We start from the raw sequence: 18,472 nt of genomic DNA, 5'->3' as shown, positions 1-18,472 counted from the left end.
ATGCCAGAAGTACACCTGCTGGCATCAACCATGATGTTTTCTTGCACAACTCTCAAACGGCAATAAGCAGGTAATAAACTGGCTTCCACTCTAAAACCATGTTTGGATCCACTGCCTAAAGATAAAAGCATCTGGAATCAATTTATCCAAGTGCTGAACCATGTACTATTATAATGGTTCCAGTACAGTAGACCTACTTTTTCCACTCCAACTTTGCATTATAGTAGAGGCTTTCAGTAAAACAGGGGTATTGCCTACAAGTCATTACCACTACTTGAGTAATTTCCAACATAACCTTTTCCATGACAGGATATGATCACATCTACCATACCCATAGGCATTTAGATACACTAACAAGCTTCTGACAGCACATTTACATTTCAACAATATTTACAGCTTATATGCTACTATCACTCTATATAAAGAAAAAGTCATATGGTTGTTCTTAAACTCTCCTTTCACAAAATAAGACCCGTCTCCAAATTATGCGTACTAATTAAAATTGTGCAAGCTCAGAGTTTCTATAAGCTTCCCCCTAATCAGAACAATTTTTTTTTTTTTTTTTTTTTTTTTATTGGGCCCACCTCTGTTTCTGTAATAACGACAGCTATAAAACAACACAAGCACTTCCAGAGACATACATGAACTGCTTTTACGGTCAGGACTTCACTTGACAATAGCCAAATATTCCTTAACTCCGAGCCAACCACAACTAATAAGCTAGAATTCAAAGCATACACTGAGACTCAAGGTTTCACAAGACATTTTTCCACTTCTAAAAACAAAGGTACCGAGTTGAAATGTATCTAATAACTTTTGCCATTTCCCCAGAAGCAGCACAGCATTACATCAACAGAATTACTGCATGTACAGAGGTGTATGAACACTCAAGTTTAAGGGTGCACAGAGCCAATATGTACTAAAAGTTCCATTCAGTAAGCTCTACAAAGGTATTTCCTTCTCAACTCTGAAATACAGGAGACAGCAAGAGGATTAATAGTATTAGCGTTACAGGTACTTGCCACCCTCCTGCATTCAAAACAGGCAGCATTAATGCTAATCTTTCTTACAGTAAAAGCAGCAAATGAGTTTCAAGTGTTTCTCAGAACACTGCTCTGAATTTATCGCTCGTTGCCTGCAGCACTGACAAGCGCAGGTTTACGCAGCAGGGCAAGAATGGTGTACAACTTGGCGACAAAGAAAACTCCCTTTAAAAATTTGCACACATCAGGAAAATGATTCAGAGAACAGCTGTTCCACAAAGCCCTATGAAAAACACTCATCCAGAGTCATTACTCTGCTTTGGAAGGAGTCTCTTCTGGAAGAAGAAACTGCAAATGAGACCCCGACACTTGTGGCTGCTGATTAAAGACCACCACAGATAAAGCTATCACAATCCTTGGCCGCTAGCCCCATGCATCCGCAAAAAAAGCCTGCCCTCCTCCAAACAGGGGGTCTGATTCATTTGCTCACTGACTCCTTAGTCATTAAATTTTCAGGCTAGGTTATTACAACTAGTGACCAAAAAATGTCAACAATTTAATCCTGTGACTGCATCCTTACTCCCGTACAACCTTCATACAGGTACGTTTTAGTATGTTCTTTGTGAAAACTTCCTGATTTCACTCTAGCTACCATTTCACAAGGCAAATACCTTAAAAAAAAAAATCTTTCCAACTGGGTCTTCCCAGATTGATTTTCCAAAATAGGAGCATGATTTTGCTAACTGATCTTCTGGTAGGAACCTCCAGCTTGACCTTTGAGCTAGTGTGTACCTGCGTACACACAGCCATCCTGAGCAAACAGAACCAAACCCCAGACATTTATTTACAGAACTGGGTATCACTACCCAAACTACACACACCAGATGCTGTCCAAGGAAAGGGCAAACTAAACTTTTCCGAGACAAAGTTCCCCTTCCTCACTATACTCACCAAAAAGAAGAGATGCTTAAGAAGAAATACATCACTAATGTTACCTGTAGAAGAGCCAGAGGAGGAAAAACTACAACTAATTTCAATAACCACTTTTTTGCATCACCCTTCAGGTCCCCCCATGAGCAATATTAATTAATGGGATCCTTAAAAAACAAGGCAAGGAGGTGGCTATGGTTTCCTCATTTGTAACAGCAACATCTAAGTAGGTCCTTCTGCCACATGAAAACGTGTTAGGTCACACTGATAGCAGTACTTGCTTGGAGAAGACATTTTGGGACAACCCTTAAGGATTTCTCCCTTGTAACTACTATGAGGGGTTGAAAGAAAGAAGAAACTCACTTAAATCTGCCTAATTCAAGCGACCAAATAATCAAACTTGAAGGGCTTTATTTCTCTAGGAAAATGTGTCACTTGATGGGAACAACTTTGCATAAAGAATACTTTCATGTTTTCCTAAGAGATGATCTGCATAGTCTTGTAAGGGCAACTATGCTGAAGGCCAGTGTCAGTGAAGAACCAAACTCACGGATATGAAAAGGTGTGGTTTTTTTTTTTTAAAAAAGCTACATCAGGACCGAAGTCTTGATGTCTGTATCAAATTTATTCCACCCTGACTTCCTACAGCTTTAAAAAAAACAAACCAGAACCTTGTAGCTTTGGCTTTAAAGACCCCAGTCATCATAAATGAGTCCTTCTCTGACAAGTAATGATGCTTTCTTTTGCAATACCCTATTTACAAGTTAACTTAAACTACTGTAGTGCAAAGATTATGCAGTGTTAAATCCATACAAAAAGTCACCTTATCATATAAGGTAAAGGCAAATATAGTGTGTTTGTCTTGCCTAATCTAAAAAGCCATCTCTGCTACTGCCTGCAAGCATAAGGGTGAGGTTTGAAGGCTTCTCACATACAGCTTGTATATTTACAACACTTGCATGCACTGTGCTGTGAAACATTTTCAGGTGGCCATTTTCAGATCAAGTGGGTCTCTTTTCTGTTTGTACTTCAGTACTTCTGTAATGCTCACACCTAACGCTTTCCTGGAACATCACCAGTACCTTTGAAGATCTGCATGTAATTAAATTCAAACGCTCCCTGTAACCGTTAGTCAATAACCGGCTTATTTTGAAAGAAAATGTATACTTCACTGCTCAGAATTTTTAATTAGCTTTTAAATCAGGTAGCGTGGCATACACCAATGTAAAGAAATAACTTAATTTTGACTCCTAGCTTTAAAGACACAGAAGCAGGAAAAACCCTTGGCAAAGCCACAAGAAACCTTCACTTTGGATTAACCTCTCTGGCCACAGGGTGCCTCTGCTGCTCAACAAATACTCCGAAGCTGAGCAAATAGTTTCTGCCGGTTGATTAACCGGCTGTAATCCATAAACTGTACTCGTGCGCAAGGAAATCGATCTGCTCAGGATAAAGTTAGGTCAATATTTGATCATCCTGAAGTGCTCTCGTTAGCGGGGATTGTCAGTCCTGCAGAAGCAACGTTCACCTCACTCACACAAATCATTCGTTTACGTTATGCCACCAAAAAAACCTGAGCCAGGCTGTCAGGCTTTGTGTGCAGCCCTGGCACAGAGGACAATGAGTTTTGACAGGATTTCTATAACACAAATCAAGCCTGATGCGACGCACTGCTCGGCACCTGGCATTCCTAAACTTCCACTTCCTCCTTGCCACGGCTCCTCAGTCTAGTGTGTCTTTTGGGTTCAGCCTCACAGGTAGTCATCAAAGGTGCACGTATAAAAGTTTGGGAAGAGCGCAGTCCGTTAGAAAACTGTCACCAAAAGCAATTCATCATCTGACTGAAGTTGGAGAATATACAGGTAATGAAATCAAGTGATAAGGGAGCACAACAGCACTAAAATTTTAAGTACTAGAGGGCTGCAGCATTTTGACTGGTAGCACTAAAAACGCTAAGTTCAATCTCAATGGAAACAATGCCTCGATCGGAATATTCCCCCAGTATAGCACTGTTGGTATCTACAGTCGTACCATATAAGCTCTACTTGAACTAGTTAACAAAGCGTCAGCAAAGGTAGCACATCGTAAAGCCTAGCAGTGACGTAAGACTTTCCATGTCACTGGAAAAAAAAAAAGCAATGTTTCAAAGAAACAATTTAATCTGATTTCATTTACTGCACTGAGTGGATTCTTCCACAGACATCAGATTTGCTGTCCACTGAAGTATACAATGTCTAAACAGTCTCAAGTTACAAGTTACTTAAAAGCACTGTATTTGGATAGTCCTCCCTGAAGACGAAGCAAAGCTCAGCCTCTAATTGTTCCTAAGTGATTAAACGCTAGTATGAGTTTTAAAATTTATTTCTAAAGTAGCAAAACTACAAAAGTCACACAAAGAGGCAATACAATGCAATCAAAGCAAGCAGACACTCGAGCTCTAAAAAAGACACTTGACTAACTCTTTATTTCAAGAGTCCAAATCATCTTTGCAGACACAAGACTTCCACCAAATTGAACAGGAGTCGTGTAGCCACAGTGGGTGCAGCAATGATACCCTTCTGGCATGAACATTTCTGGACATAAAGTTTTGCAATCTCATATAAATATTTACATCTGCCAGTTTGTACTGAATGCTCACTGACACCGAATGCATAAAGCTTCTAGTGCTGGGTACACATAACCTTCATCCCACTTCGTAGTGCAACACCAAGCTCTTACCTTATTTATAAAGAAGGCTTTCAGCAAGGAAGTATGTATTTTCTATACATATGCATCAGCTTGCTTTCAAAGAGATTTATGATAAAATGGCCTCCCTCATATTCAGATCTCAGTCTAAAATGCATTTAAAAGTGAACGAGCTGCACTACATAGGAAGGAGACAAGCTGTTCAGAGCGATCCTCTTCACATTTACACACTGACAAACGCACAGAGAAGCAGAGGTGCATGTAAACGAAGACAATCTGTTTCAGAAATCCTACACCCAACCCGGAGTCAGGCTGTGGACGTCGGGTGTGCATGTGGTGGAAGACCCAGTTTTGCTGGGCTCTGCGAGGATCTGCTAAGAGCACAGAGTAAAACCAGAAAAAAACCCTGAAAAGGGGCCTGTGCAGACAACGACTGCGCTCCAGTTTTCCAGCAGTTTCTCTGAGGTTTCCACTTGCCTGTCAGGCCTTAAGTGGAAGGCTCCAGAGAACAGAAGATAGGTATTTAGGTTTAGACCAGGTATCAGATGCAAATAGACGCTACTATCAGACCAGTTCTAGGATGAGGAGACATAATTTGTAACACACGCTCCCCTTCACACAACACACTGCGATTACAAGACTCAAGACACATAGATTAATATTACCTCAACGCGCGCCGGTGTCCTGCCGCCAAGTTACTCAGCTGCTGAGGATGGAGGTGTAGGATAAAGCAATATATCATGACTAGCTACAAATGAGCAAAGAACAACCTCCCCCCCTTTCTCACGAAACTCAAAATAAAAGTCATCATCTTTAATTCCAGACAACCCACAAATCTCATTTTTCCCCTACTGGCAAAAACAATCACTACATGATTGGGGATTTTTTTGTCTTTTTTTTTTTCTTTCTTTCCCCCCACCTTTTCATCTTACATTTGCTAACTCAAAATCCAAAGTCAGAAAAAATATATATATATTTAGTCGGAAGTACATCAGTTACATTTTATTAACCTACTCCAAGGGAAAAGCTTCAGGGATTCACCATACAAGTATAAAACCCCGTTCAAACACCTAGGGGTTACTATATTACGTCATCCCAGCAGTCAATCAATGCAGTAAAAAAATTAAAATACTGAAAATGGATGCTTTTCCCCTCTTCCACATGTCCAGTGATTGCTCCATTACAGCGTGATGAGGTCCACCAGGTTGCCTTTAGGAGGGGTCATGTTGTCTGGAAAGAAGTTGACTAGTGTATCGAACAGCTGAGTTCTCTGCGCGTACGTGTGGTCAACATCTGAAAATCCTGGGGAAGGAAGAAAAGGGGAAAGCAAGTCAATGCTCACTACTTTACATGCTGCATGAGTATGCCAGTTGTCCATTTTGGATGGATGTTAACTCTTTGCTACTTCTCCCTCAACTAACAAGGCTGCCAGCTTTCTGTCCTGCTACTATGTGCCTATACACACAGATCACGTCACCCCAAGTCAACACTGCAATCAAAATGCCATAAAAAGTAATAAACAAACGGCTGTCAAGCTCATTGACAGTCCTGAAGAAATGGGGGAAGCAGAAGTCCTCAAGGGACTACTCTGATGTCCCAGAAAACAAAATCTGTGTAGCTATTTTTATTTGGTGCCTCATTTCTTCTGTCCTCAGGCTTTCCTCATTATCTTCACTACTGTCTTAACCAGAACGGGTACTTGTATTGCTTGCACTTTTTCCTAAGACAAGCTCTGCTGACGGTAGGAGTCCCAAGTCAGAGTTGCTATTTAATCACTGGACTTGCACCGAGGACCCAGGCTGCCTCTTGGCACAAGGGTCCTCTGCAAACTAGTTTTGTGAAGTGCCGCGTCCCAACGGGGAGGGTTTAGTCTGCTGCAGAAGCATTGTTTATCCAAATCCCCATACTTAAACCATCAACAGCAAGAACAATAGAGCGGGCATACAACGATTTCCTCTGCTTTGTATTACTTCAAACACTGGTATCTCAAAGGAATGCTTTTTAATTCAGTGAACTCACTCTCTAGTTAATCAAAGTCAACCAAGTTAATCAAATCAAGGAGGACTTGCGTTTTTTGTTTTCTTCTGGAAGCACCACTTGATGTATCTATCCTCCTATCTGTAAAGCCAACCTCTGAATAAAGTATTGTATTGTGTCAGGAACTAATTAATCTTTTAGAACATTTAAAACTGAGAAAAAACAACTTTCTGAAACTCAGGTTTTCTTCCTTTAAAAAATTCATCTTACAGCATCAACTAGATAACGTCTTCCAAACTGCACAAGCTCAGCAGAGCTTCCTTACCCAGCAGGGCTGAGAGGGAAGGGGAAAAAACCCAACCCTGCACTCAATTTCTTAGATTGGGAATTACACGACTGTCAAAAACTGAAGTTACCCATGCTCCTAGCAAGAGCTCGGTAACTTGAGGTCAACACATTATTACATGAATGTTAAGTTCTGCCTACAGCCTTCCTATAGCTTGCTCAGGATTCATCTCTCAACTGTTTAAGAGAGTTAACTGGATAGAATAGTTAAACAAATTATGGCTTTGGCTCAGACCTCCTGTTTCCAGCCCTACACGCCACTGTTTTCTTCGCTCCTGACATTCTGCCCGAAGAACTAGTTTTGCAAAGAACAGAGCGAACCAAACTACTCCAGGAATTGCAGTTATCACAGCAAACAGAGCCGTAGCCATGCTGTGAGATTCCAAAGTGACATGACAGGAGGTGCTGTATTCTGACCAAAGCTTCTGTTTATTTGGATAACAGTGAAGCATCAGATGTAATAAGAGACAGAAAATGATTCCGGGAGGCATGGGTTTAAAACCACTGGTGACAGATGTTTTAAATATGGGCTCGAGGCATTAGACACTGGTCATTAGAAATAATCTCTCAAAAGTCTAAGTAGTGGCACTTCACATATTCAAACCAAAAAGGGCTTACAATATTCACATGAACTATAACATTTGATATTAAAAAACCCAGCAGAAACTAACAGTAACGATCTTTATCAGAGGGAACATACTCAGTATAATTCTTCCGACACACAATACTCACCAAGAGTGGTGAAATCCGAGCCAGACTTAAATAGTGCTGAGGCAAGAAGCTGAAACTGCAGAAAAGGAGGCAGAGGAACAAAGAAAGAAAAAAAAGTGTTATTAACTGCACAGGAGAAAAAACCCAGAAGATTCACAGAAGTTCAAGTGGCGTTAGAGTTGCTGGGTTTTCTTTCCACAATCCTTAGAACTACTGTGCCATATGTATGAGTAACAGCAGCAGACACTTTCATATAAGCAACACAATTTATTACCTTGGCTGAGCAAGTTGGATGGTTTTTCCTAGAATTAGAGCAGCATTGATGCAATGAAAGGTACTTGACAGGGAGCCCTAAACCCTATTTTTTATATATACTTTTTTGCCCCTCTAGCAGATATCACAGCACAGAAGTAAGGTCTATAGCCTCTTCCACACAACAACATTCCCAGGGATGAACGTGGAACAGTCTCAGCAAGCAAGGATTAGATGGCACGAAAACAAGGTAACTGCTATAGTGCAGCATAAATTTCTTGAACACTGAGAAAGCTTTAAATGGCAACAACCTTTCTGAACTGCCAGAGAGTTTAAGGCAATGTCTTTTTAACTACAGGGAAAAAAAAAAAAAAGTTCTTTGCTGGGGAACATCAGAATCATGAGTAAAAACGTTTTAAGTAACACATTCACAGTCTTGTTCTCCCTTAATGTCTTACTGATAGACAATGAACACAGTATCTTCCTCTGCCCCCGGCTGCTGTTTTCAGTTCCCCACGTTTTAGCAAAGCTTACTGCTTTGTCACGTTTTCTTATAAAAATTAGCCAATCCCTTAAAGGCTTGTAATTTTTTGTCTCCGGTCTGCGTATCTTTACAGCACACATCCTGAAGGAAAGAAGGGGTAGGGGGGAAACAGACGAGAAGCAAATATGTTCAGGGAAGCAGTGAGAAGAACAGCCAGGATTTACATATCCATCAGTTTAATTTCAATTTCAATAAAAAATATGGGAACACAGACAATTTGCAGGCATCTAGGAGTGGAGGTGACGAGTAGCAGCCAATGTGGATTTGGCAACCACAAGTTGTATCACATAAATCTGATTTCTTTTACAACAGGGCAGCAGGCCCTATGGATGGGACTTGGCAATAGACCTTGTCTATTTTGACTTTCATAGGACTTGTGATGCTTTTATATGATATTTAAGGCAAATTACTGAGACATCACCTAGGTTAAGCTAACACAGAATGGCAAATAAGTCAAATAACTTTACTGTGGGTAGCCTTCAATGGTTTGACATCAAAATGGAGCCATGAATCAGCAGTGATTCATCTGTGCCCCAGGGTCAGCATCATTCTGGGTTTTCAGCGATAACCTGCTTGACAGAACAGGAGATGTTCACCGACTCCCAGACCTTACACCACGCTCAGACAGACTGCCAGCATGGTAGCAGACAAGCTTCAGACTTTTTGCATTTCATCCAGCTTATAATGATGGATCAAGGTGCAATTCACTAGGGCCAAGTGCAAATCGACATAAACACAAAAAATCTGCCATGCAAAACAGGACAGGGTACATGGGCTATGTGAAAACACATTTAGGAGTTACAGTAGAGCAGCATCAACCTATTGCAAATATTCTAAGTGCATAGCAAATACATGAAAATGAGTAGATCTTCAAATAAATCAAGTACTCTTGCTGTTATCAAGGCTCGAAAGTCTTATCTACAATATGGCATAAGGCTTTGGTTTGGGCATCCAACTATTATCCAACTACTATCAAATAGTAACATATGAGGAAAGCAGTAGAAAAAAAATTAAGTGGTTTGAAAATCAAGCTGTATAAAAGAAGTTCAAAGCAGTCAGGGTTGCAGAGCCTCCACAGAAGAATGCCCAAGGATGAAACTGCAAAAAAGTCACAAATGTAAAGGGCGCTATAAGAAGGTAAATCCACAACTAAGTGCAAGAAGCCACAAAAATACCTCAGCAAGATCAATTTCAACATGACATCAAGGAAAAAAAAAAAATAAGGGACTTAGTGTGCTGTAGTAAATTTGCAGTCTTTTGGGGGTGCTATCATGGGAAGCTAGCACTGGAGGTCTTTAAGACCAGGTTAGAAAGCTACAGAACTGGCAGACTACAGAACAAGGGCAAGATGTTGATTAAGTACCCTCTTGAGTGAGAGGTCTGGTTGTATGAAATCAAAAGGGACTGCAATGCTACACGTGTATTTCACTGCTAGCGTAACTTGTAAGAGTTGCTTGGCTCCGAATCAGCAACGTACTTAAACAGATGCCCAGCATAAATAGCTCCAAAAGTTCCAATAAAATGGGTGGCTAAATCTGTGCTGCTTCTGATAGCAAGTGCCACGTCCTGGCCATCTTCCGCTCACACACAATTGCCTTATGGGCCTGCTGCCAACAGCCTGGTAGCGCATGAAGCCGGCTATGCCGGGACAAAGCTGATGCCACATGCTTGGAGGGGTTCCCTTGCCTCCCCCAGCAACACCGGCAGCCATCCTGCTCTAAACAGAAAGCAAGTTGTGCTTGAAGCTGGGTCTCAGGACGCCCAACTATGAGACTGTATAAGCAGGATCCAGCTAGTAACTCACTGAACTGAGATGAAAAATCCATTCAAAAGACCCTCTGCCAAATACTCCAGCCTCACCTGCTCTAGGCATGATGGATTTTCAGGGCTATGAGTTTCCTTCCAGCTCTGTGAGGAAGGAGTATCTTGTCTCCTCCTTCACCGATGACACTGCACTTCAGTTAACCTTGAGGCTTGTTGTTTGTTTGCTTTGAAATTATATTTTATGTATCATCTCACATTTAAAAAGCACTTTGACAGAAAAGTCAAGCACATAAGTTAAGAACATCAGTTACAGACAGCACTGAGCCTAAGCTGGTTCACTCTGCGTTTGCATTACAATGCCAGCTAGACATATGATGTTCTCCTGACAGACTTGAATACTTCTTTTCCAGTGCATAGGGTTGTTACTGCTTATTCAAGACCACGTCTCCTACACACCGTTCACAGCTTATATCCAATGCAGTATTTTCTTCATGAAGTTCAAACTCTGCTTGAAAGAAGGAATTAATTTATTCACCAGTTTTCCTATCATATTAATTGTTACTGTAACACATAGAACTTCAAATTCTGATTAATTTTGGGTCCCCTATTTGAAACTACCAGAATCTGATTTTTCAAAATACTTTATTACACATCTTCTTCTGAATTCACTTGCAGGCAGAAGAGCAAAGCCCTCAAGCAAATCACACCTCAGATCTCTCCCATCAGACATCACAATGAAAGACCCAATTAATGACCATCTAGGAAAATGATTTCCTTAACATCACATAGCAACTCTGTTGCAGAGGCAAGACCAGAATTCAATTATCCAGCAAAAGCACCCAACTTGCTTTAATTACAACATCACCCATTTTCTTCTGACAATCCCTTTGGCTCACTGGCTCCATCCATTCCAAATTAAACCTTCATTCAGAAGGCAACAGTTCCCTTCATTACACAATTCACTTCTCTCTTGGAGATACAACGCACCTTCTGAACTGAGGCAGGGGTTCCTTAGAGATAAATGCATCTGGTTAACATAAGGTTATATTAGGTATATGTCTGGCTTATTAGTTATATATATAAGGCTAACTAATATCATCAACCACATTCAGAGAGGCACTAAATTAAGACTACGTGGGTAATATTAATCCTGGCATTTTCCAACTTAGGACCTTCATGTTTCCAACATTGTTTTTCTTTTATCAGTTGAGTGTACTTCATCTAGGTTTCCACCTACAGCAAAAAAACAATTCTGCCATGTGGCAACCCATGCAAATTTAGGGTATTTGCTGCACACCTCTGCCCTTTGTGCAAATGAAATGGTTAACGCTAAGGGAGAATGAATAACAGCCGTTTCGGATAGCCGGCAGGTTGGATGAATCAGACATCATTCCTCCTCTGTAATGTCTGTACGGTGAGTGCTCAGATCACAGCGTAAAACAGTTTCTCAGCTCTGACCAGTTCTGTTGGGATGGTGCCTCGTAGTGTAGCCTCAAAGAGGCAACGAGAGGCTCAAATCCTTTGAGGACAGAGCCTTCACTAGCTGAAGTTGGGATGGCTGAACACTGTTTTTGTAAAGGCTCCTTGGCTCCAAAGCCTCTGTTCCTGCAGCACTCAGACTTTGAGGCTTTACAAAGAATCACAGCAGGACACAAAGAAGAGAAGCATGCTTTTCTTAGCTCCTTCCTAGAACTATTTTTCCCATTTGGGCTTCAATTTTCCCAGAAATATCAGTCTAACGCAGACTCAAACAATACCGTCGGGCCCCGCTGACTTTATCTGGCAAATTTATTTAAGACAAGGTCTTAAGAGTGGAAAGTATGAAGCAGCCTTGAACAGGGGCCTCCAGCCTCAGTCTACAAGCTAGGCCTCAAATTGGCCTCCAGGTCCTTGCTCTTTCTCCTACCATGCTCCAAGAAAAACATACTGGAAGTTCAACTTGCAGTTGGTATCTGTGTTACAGCAATCACAGGATTGAGCTTCACCAGTAGTTGAATGTCAGTCTCAATATACAAAGTGATCTTACTCTCCTTCACTTGGGCAGCACTGGCCATTTTTTTGTCGTATTGATTTCTTCTACAGCCCACTAAGCAGCAGCAAAGTTCTGGGTATGATTACTCCAGTGATCAAGGAACACCAACTTTAGTCTCCTATGTGATCTACTGATGTTTTTGTGCTTTAATAGCACCTTTTTTTCCCTTGACCTAAGTACAAAACTTGGCATTCATTTTGATTTCATATTTTGACCATCCTTTTATGTTTAAAAGCCTCAACTTCCAAACTACCACCAAATGCACATCTGTATGTATGTGAAATAGAACATCCATGCCACCAGAAATTTTTACATCAAATGTCAGTCTTTTATACAACTTCAATCTCTCCATGAACTAGAACACATGGACAAACTTCCACGTGCTCTGGGGATCTACCCTCCTTTACATACAGTGTCAGAGCTATTAATCCACAGCCAGTAAGCAAAAGACTCACTGATCCGAAAACGCTCAACTAACTGAAGAGGTTTAAGCGATTTCAAGCAGAATCACAGTTAAAGAGAACCGGATCTGCATTTGTGGGCAGAGACAGAGCTGCCGTATAGCCTGTGGCTACTAAAATAAGCACCCATGCAATAGCTGTTACTTGCAGGCATCTACTTCACTTTAGAACAGTAAAAAAGGAAATAAAACTATAATCCCATTAACATCCCTAAAATTCACAACAAAGGAACAAAAATCTGGGGGTATGTTCCTACTGTCAATCATTCATGCTACTTTAAACAAAATCAGTTACTAACGACAAAGTAAGTTTCAAGAACAGTCTGTTTATTTTCTTTGGCATCCAACTCAAAACAGCTGAAGAGACTTGCCTAACAAAGTTAGAAGAAATTACTTCTATTACAAAGCAAGTACGCCTTACCTCAAAGTGAAATTCTGCTTGTAATATTATATAACACTACCCACATCTCAACCTATAAAACATGAAACCATATAGACCAGTCTGTAAGAGAACTGTAGCACAAAGCTGGTGATAAACCTGTTCAGCTTGGTCCTTCCCAAATTTAACAGTTGCCCTGGAGAAAGGGAAAAACAAGTTCTCTCAAGATTTGCCACACTAAGAAGCCCTCCAACGCTCAATAGCTGTAGGCAGGACAGAGCAAGCCAATCAGATATAAAGCCTTTGATACTAATTAAGATGATCTCAACTACAAATAAAGACAGAGTATGTAGGTTGCTGGGCTGAGATACACAATCAAACTGGAGGTTGAAATTCGATATGGAATCCAAAACGCCTGCGTCAGTCCTTTGGAAAGCACAAGAGCTATTTGAAGATGTAATGCCAAAGCAAAAAGCCAACGCGATGTGATAACCGGAAGGTAAATTGACGTCAACTGGAAATATACCCAGTCAGTACCAGCACGGCCGCTGGCTCGATGCCATATACCTGGCAGATCTGTTCCAATTTGAACAGCTTTGGAAGTTAAAGCTTTTTGATCAACACAATTTGGGGGTAGGAGTGGTAGGAAGCCTCCCAGAAATTCTTAAATTATTTTAGACAACCACTGGAACTGAAGCTTTAATTCTGCAGAACGGTATTGCGTTGATCCAACAGACCAGCATGACAGACAGAAGCTATTGAATTTTGTTCAGATCAGGCGTTAGGCCTGCAGAGAAAGGATTCACAATATATTCACTCAGCTGGATTGAGCCACCTAAGCTCATACGCTATATCATTCAAGTGCAGAACACTAGTATGTTCTGTGAAAAGGGATAATTTTTTTGAATGTTTTATTTTATTTCTGCCTTGTATGATAGATGTACTATTTTTCCCAAAATCTCAGAGAAGTCAGTGAAGTCAGGTAAATTCTTCATTCTTACAAGGTGGACAAGTTAAATACTACACACTGAATTGGGACTATCAAAATGTAGACTATTAAAGAATTTCCTATGCCAGATGTGCACAGTGTGCAGCCCTTATGGCAGTTCCTTCAGTCTGTTTGTCACGGGAGGCAGCAAGAACCAAAAGGAGAGGAGCTTGCTCATCACACCACAGTTTATTTTCTCTTCACTCAAAAGGCACAGCCAGCCCTGAGATGCAAGATCTCTGTAGGAGCAGCTGGCCAAAGACACAGCATTCAGAAACATGATGGGGCTACCAGCACACAGATATGACAGAGAGAAAGGGAGAGCACTGAACACAGGACGTGGTCTTACAGGGCAGGGAAGGGGAGAAGAAGGGGAAAAGAGAGCATCAGAATGGTTATTGTATGTTATAGGTTATTACAGGTAGGAAGAGGAAAGTGCAACCACACTGCTAAGACAGGGTATAATTGGGCTGTGCCCCCTTGAAGCATGCTGCATGGGAGAAATCTCATTTTCCAGCTGAAGAAAAGGAAGATTATCTGTTATTTGTCTTCCCTATACTAGAAATGGCTAGAAAAGCTGTGAGAGTACTTCATATGGGACAATTTCAGTGACAAACCATCTAACAGAGAACTGACAGGCACAGAACTTAAATGTTTCATTGGACCAGGTATTTAGAAAAGGCTAACCAGAATTTATGACAAATGTGATCAGTTCCAATATCCTGATATTAGTAAATGTTTTTTCTTTATTTTGCTAACCCTACAAATCTAAACGGTGCATACGCAAGACAGGTACACCCCCCAAAAGCTTCTAGTGCCCGTATAATGATCTTTTCCTTATCTAAAGTAATGAGTTTAAACCAAGAGATTAACTGATTTAATGCAGAGACTCAGCATGGAGTAACAGTGCCCGTTCTCCTGTTGCAGTTTTATAAAAGGAGATGTCAAATCAATTCCAAAGTGATTAATGCAAGAAGAGAGTAACCACGGTCTCGTCTTCCTCATCTACCGGTCAGGAGCTGAACACTTGTATATCTAGCTGGCTGCCCCAAGTTCTACGTGGAAATTAATGGCAGAGTCAAATCAACCACCTTATCCAACACTTTTCACTATTTCTTTAATGCTTTTTGTGAAGTGACACGTATTGCGGTAACGGAATCAAAACAGGAAATGGGAACAAATTCCTGGAACAAATAAAAGAACATGCCTACTGGATAATATTCAAAAGGCAAAGGAAATAAGAATTTAAGGTTAGCGAGCAATGTACAATCTACTTCCAGAAATACTTATCATCTAGAGAAAAAACCTCTTCTCCTCCTCCAGAGCTATTTAATATTGACAAGCCAAAAGGCAGCATGAATAAGAGTTTCTATTGACTTTCTACCACACAACCAACTACAGACTCCTGACATTTCAGAGAGTTTACATTTCAATTAAAGCTCCCAAAATACACACCAGTACATTGGAATATAAACAAAGGCCTAGTCTTCACTATTATGAGTACAAAAGCTATTTTATCTGGAACTGTAGTTGTAAAAGGACTGTTTCTAAAGCAATATGATCTTTGGTGCAGAGAAATACATGATCTAGCAAAGTATCATGCACCCGTAGAGCTTTTTCAAACTGAATAAAAACAAGGTTTAAGAGGCTTAAAGTTTCCACATGAGAATACAGTTTACATTTCTTTAATTAAGACAAAGATAGTTCATCACTACCTCTTTTGTCTCCTCGGGGTCCGAGTGATCCACAGTTACGTACAAATCATTCTGCAGGTATTTCAGTGCATTAAGGGGGTCAGTCTGAGCTTTTTCTTCAAACCTGCAAAGAAGAGACAGAAAACCAAAAATGAGCGCAACCATTTTCTTCAGGACTAAGTACTATCATTTCTACAAAGAGCAAAACCTATCGAATTAAACTTTTGGCCAAATAGTTTCAAATAAAACCACGTTAACGGCAGCTTGGACTCCTATTTGCTGCAGCACATGCTTTCAAGCCAGAGCGAAACACGGAGGAGGGTTTTTTGGGCGTGTACGGGAGTTACATGGGCAAAGTATTACGCTCTTACTAAAAGTGTTCAAAAGCATATGTACAGCAGCTGCTTAATACATAAATGTAAAATACTTAGTACAGTTTTGGGGTTTTCCCCCCACAAATAAAGTAAGGTATGAGTGGCACCTCATGTGAAGGGCACAGTTCAGATACAGGCAAGGCCTTGAGCACTCCAGCCTCAGAGATATTTACATTCCTGACTGTGCAGAAGCATAACTGGAAGTACAGGGAGGAGAATGCTCCCTGCTTCTGCCAGACAACAGAAAAAGGGGACGATGGGAGTGAAAACCCCCCGATTCAATGAATACTACGCCTTAATATACCACTTTTGGAAAGAGCACATGTACGTAAAAGTCCTGTGCACCATCACCATTATTTTCTGATTTTCTTTTAATGACCAGAAACCGTAACTTCTGTGAATTCCCTGAAGTTAATATAGCCCTCAGAACAGAATTCTGAGCTCAGCATCCTCAGCGAGCAGAGCTACCTCCCTGCAGCACTGAGTGCATAAGCCTAGAAAGGATGAGATTTAAAATTATCTTTTTCTTTTTCCCCCCTATCACCTATCCACCAAGTGCAGCATCACACTGTCATCTTCTGCATCACCAATACTTGGTATTAAGCCTTCCCATGAAAACAGCTCAGACAATTCTGGATTGCAGAGATGAGGACCCTAAAAAACATGTTCTCAATTACTTAATTGCCTTGTTACCAACTGCTTTACAGGAACACAAGATATTTTACTCATATTTCAGTTTAACAGGGCATGGCTTGTCAAACTTAAAGAAGTCACATGGAACAGATTTAATCATTGTTATTATTTTTATTTGGGTCATCTACTTGGCTATTATACTATAGTGGACATCTGCAGCCCAAATTTTAAAATTGTCTATAGATGCAAGTTGTTCAGCCAGCACATGGAGCACAAAGACTATGTCTGTCACCTGATGTATAGGACATTTTGGTAATTAAGCACTATTTCTTTCAAACATTCCCACAGATTTTCTTAGATGGTATCACCACAGTCCAGAGAGCTGAACTACCTTCAATAAGTGGAACCATGAACACCTTGCTCTTCTACATCTGGCCAGCTTGGCTCCGCTATGGCTGGCTGGCACTAGCCAAGTTAATAGGCCCAACAGGACTCCAGCTGATGCAGTGGATTTGCTGTGTATGCAAGTCAAGTACCTGTTCTGGTACCTAGAGCTTGACGGCATGCAGATAATGGGCAGCCAAGTGACTCCACAGGAGTTCAGCTCTAGCCCCAAGAGGCACATGAACTCCAGCAAAGCACCCATCATACCAGCCCCTGGCTGGTCATGTTTGGCTCCCTCATATGGACTCAAATAAATGGGAGCATGGTGCATAAATCCCAAGCTTCTGCCAGACAATATGCAGCAACATCTCCGCTGAGTGCAATTTAAGCAAGTAAAACCAAGTAATCCAGAGCTGTCTCTGGAGGCTGTACAGCTGCACTTGCACACAACTGCATGTGGGTTTAGTAAGTCTCCTACACTACTGGGCAAGACCTTTATTCCCTCTTGTAGGTATTCACATCTACCACGTGGCTAATCTGCAAAAGGCCTCGTCCAGCTACAGTGATTGTCAGTTGAGCACAGCAATTTGCTTTCTGCCTCAGAAGTAAAATACCATCAGTAAAAACTGACCTCCAACTCTTGGCAGAACCTGATAACAAAGTATTCTCACCAAGAATGCAGAAAGAGCTATTTATTGGCTTCAGATAATTTGCTGGGTCTTGAAAGGCTGTCTCACTGCTCCCATTTCTTGCCTAAGAGTAGCACCGTAAGCTTGATTTTGAAGAGCTATTGCCCTAAATAGCAAATATAAGGGCAGCTCAGAAAAACCCAGAGCACAAGAAGCATCACAGTGTAGCTGAACTCTGCATAAGTGAGATCTTTCAAGTGATTCTGAATGACAAACTCTGATGACCTCACCACGGTTGAGTCTCAAAAGTGCAAAGGAATCCATCCTCCAGACTTCATTAGCATCCTTGCGAACTATTACTATCTCCTAGCACAGTGTTTCAGAAACAAACTCCATCTCCTTGGGAGGTGACAGTACCAAAACACATGTTGATGAACAGGGTGAAAAGGGAATCTAAAAATTCCCCATGACTCCCCACACAATAGCCAGATTCGTCTAGTTTTAGAATAACATAGTAAAACCAGAATGAAGTTAATTTTGTAGTTTGGCCCTGTCCCACTGCTTTTTATTATTAAAATAATTTTTTAAAAATTCAAAACAATCAAGAAACCTGCAGGCCATCATGCAATCAACAAAGTGACATTTCCCAACAAAGTTTACAAGATATTCAAGTTTTAGCAACTTCAAAAAAAAAAAAAAAGACACTTT

At 40.9% G+C, this 18,472-nt stretch overlaps 1 protein-coding gene across 1 annotated transcript in view; it reads right to left on the bottom strand.

Annotated features, from left to right (window-relative positions):
* Nucleotides 1-5,573: 5,573 nt before the first annotated feature.
* Nucleotides 5,574-18,472, bottom strand: part of MKLN1 (muskelin 1, intracellular mediator containing kelch motifs) — a gene marked incomplete at its 5' end in the record, with an annotated part of 29,982 nt that continues 17,083 nt past the window's right edge. The window contains 3 exons of the mRNA XM_010297560.1: nt 5,574-5,900; nt 7,653-7,707; nt 15,766-15,868. Of these exons, the coding sequence (XP_010295862.1) occupies nt 5,779-5,900; nt 7,653-7,707; nt 15,766-15,868 (280 nt within the window). The remainder of the gene's footprint in view (nt 5,901-7,652; nt 7,708-15,765; nt 15,869-18,472) is intronic.

The sequence above is a fragment of the Phaethon lepturus genome, unplaced genomic scaffold, assembly GCF_000687285.1.
Source record: "Phaethon lepturus isolate BGI_N335 unplaced genomic scaffold, ASM68728v1 scaffold942, whole genome shotgun sequence".
NCBI classification, from domain to species: Eukaryota; Metazoa; Chordata; class Aves; order Phaethontiformes; family Phaethontidae; genus Phaethon; species Phaethon lepturus.
This window is presented reverse-complemented; position numbering and strand designations above follow the sequence as displayed.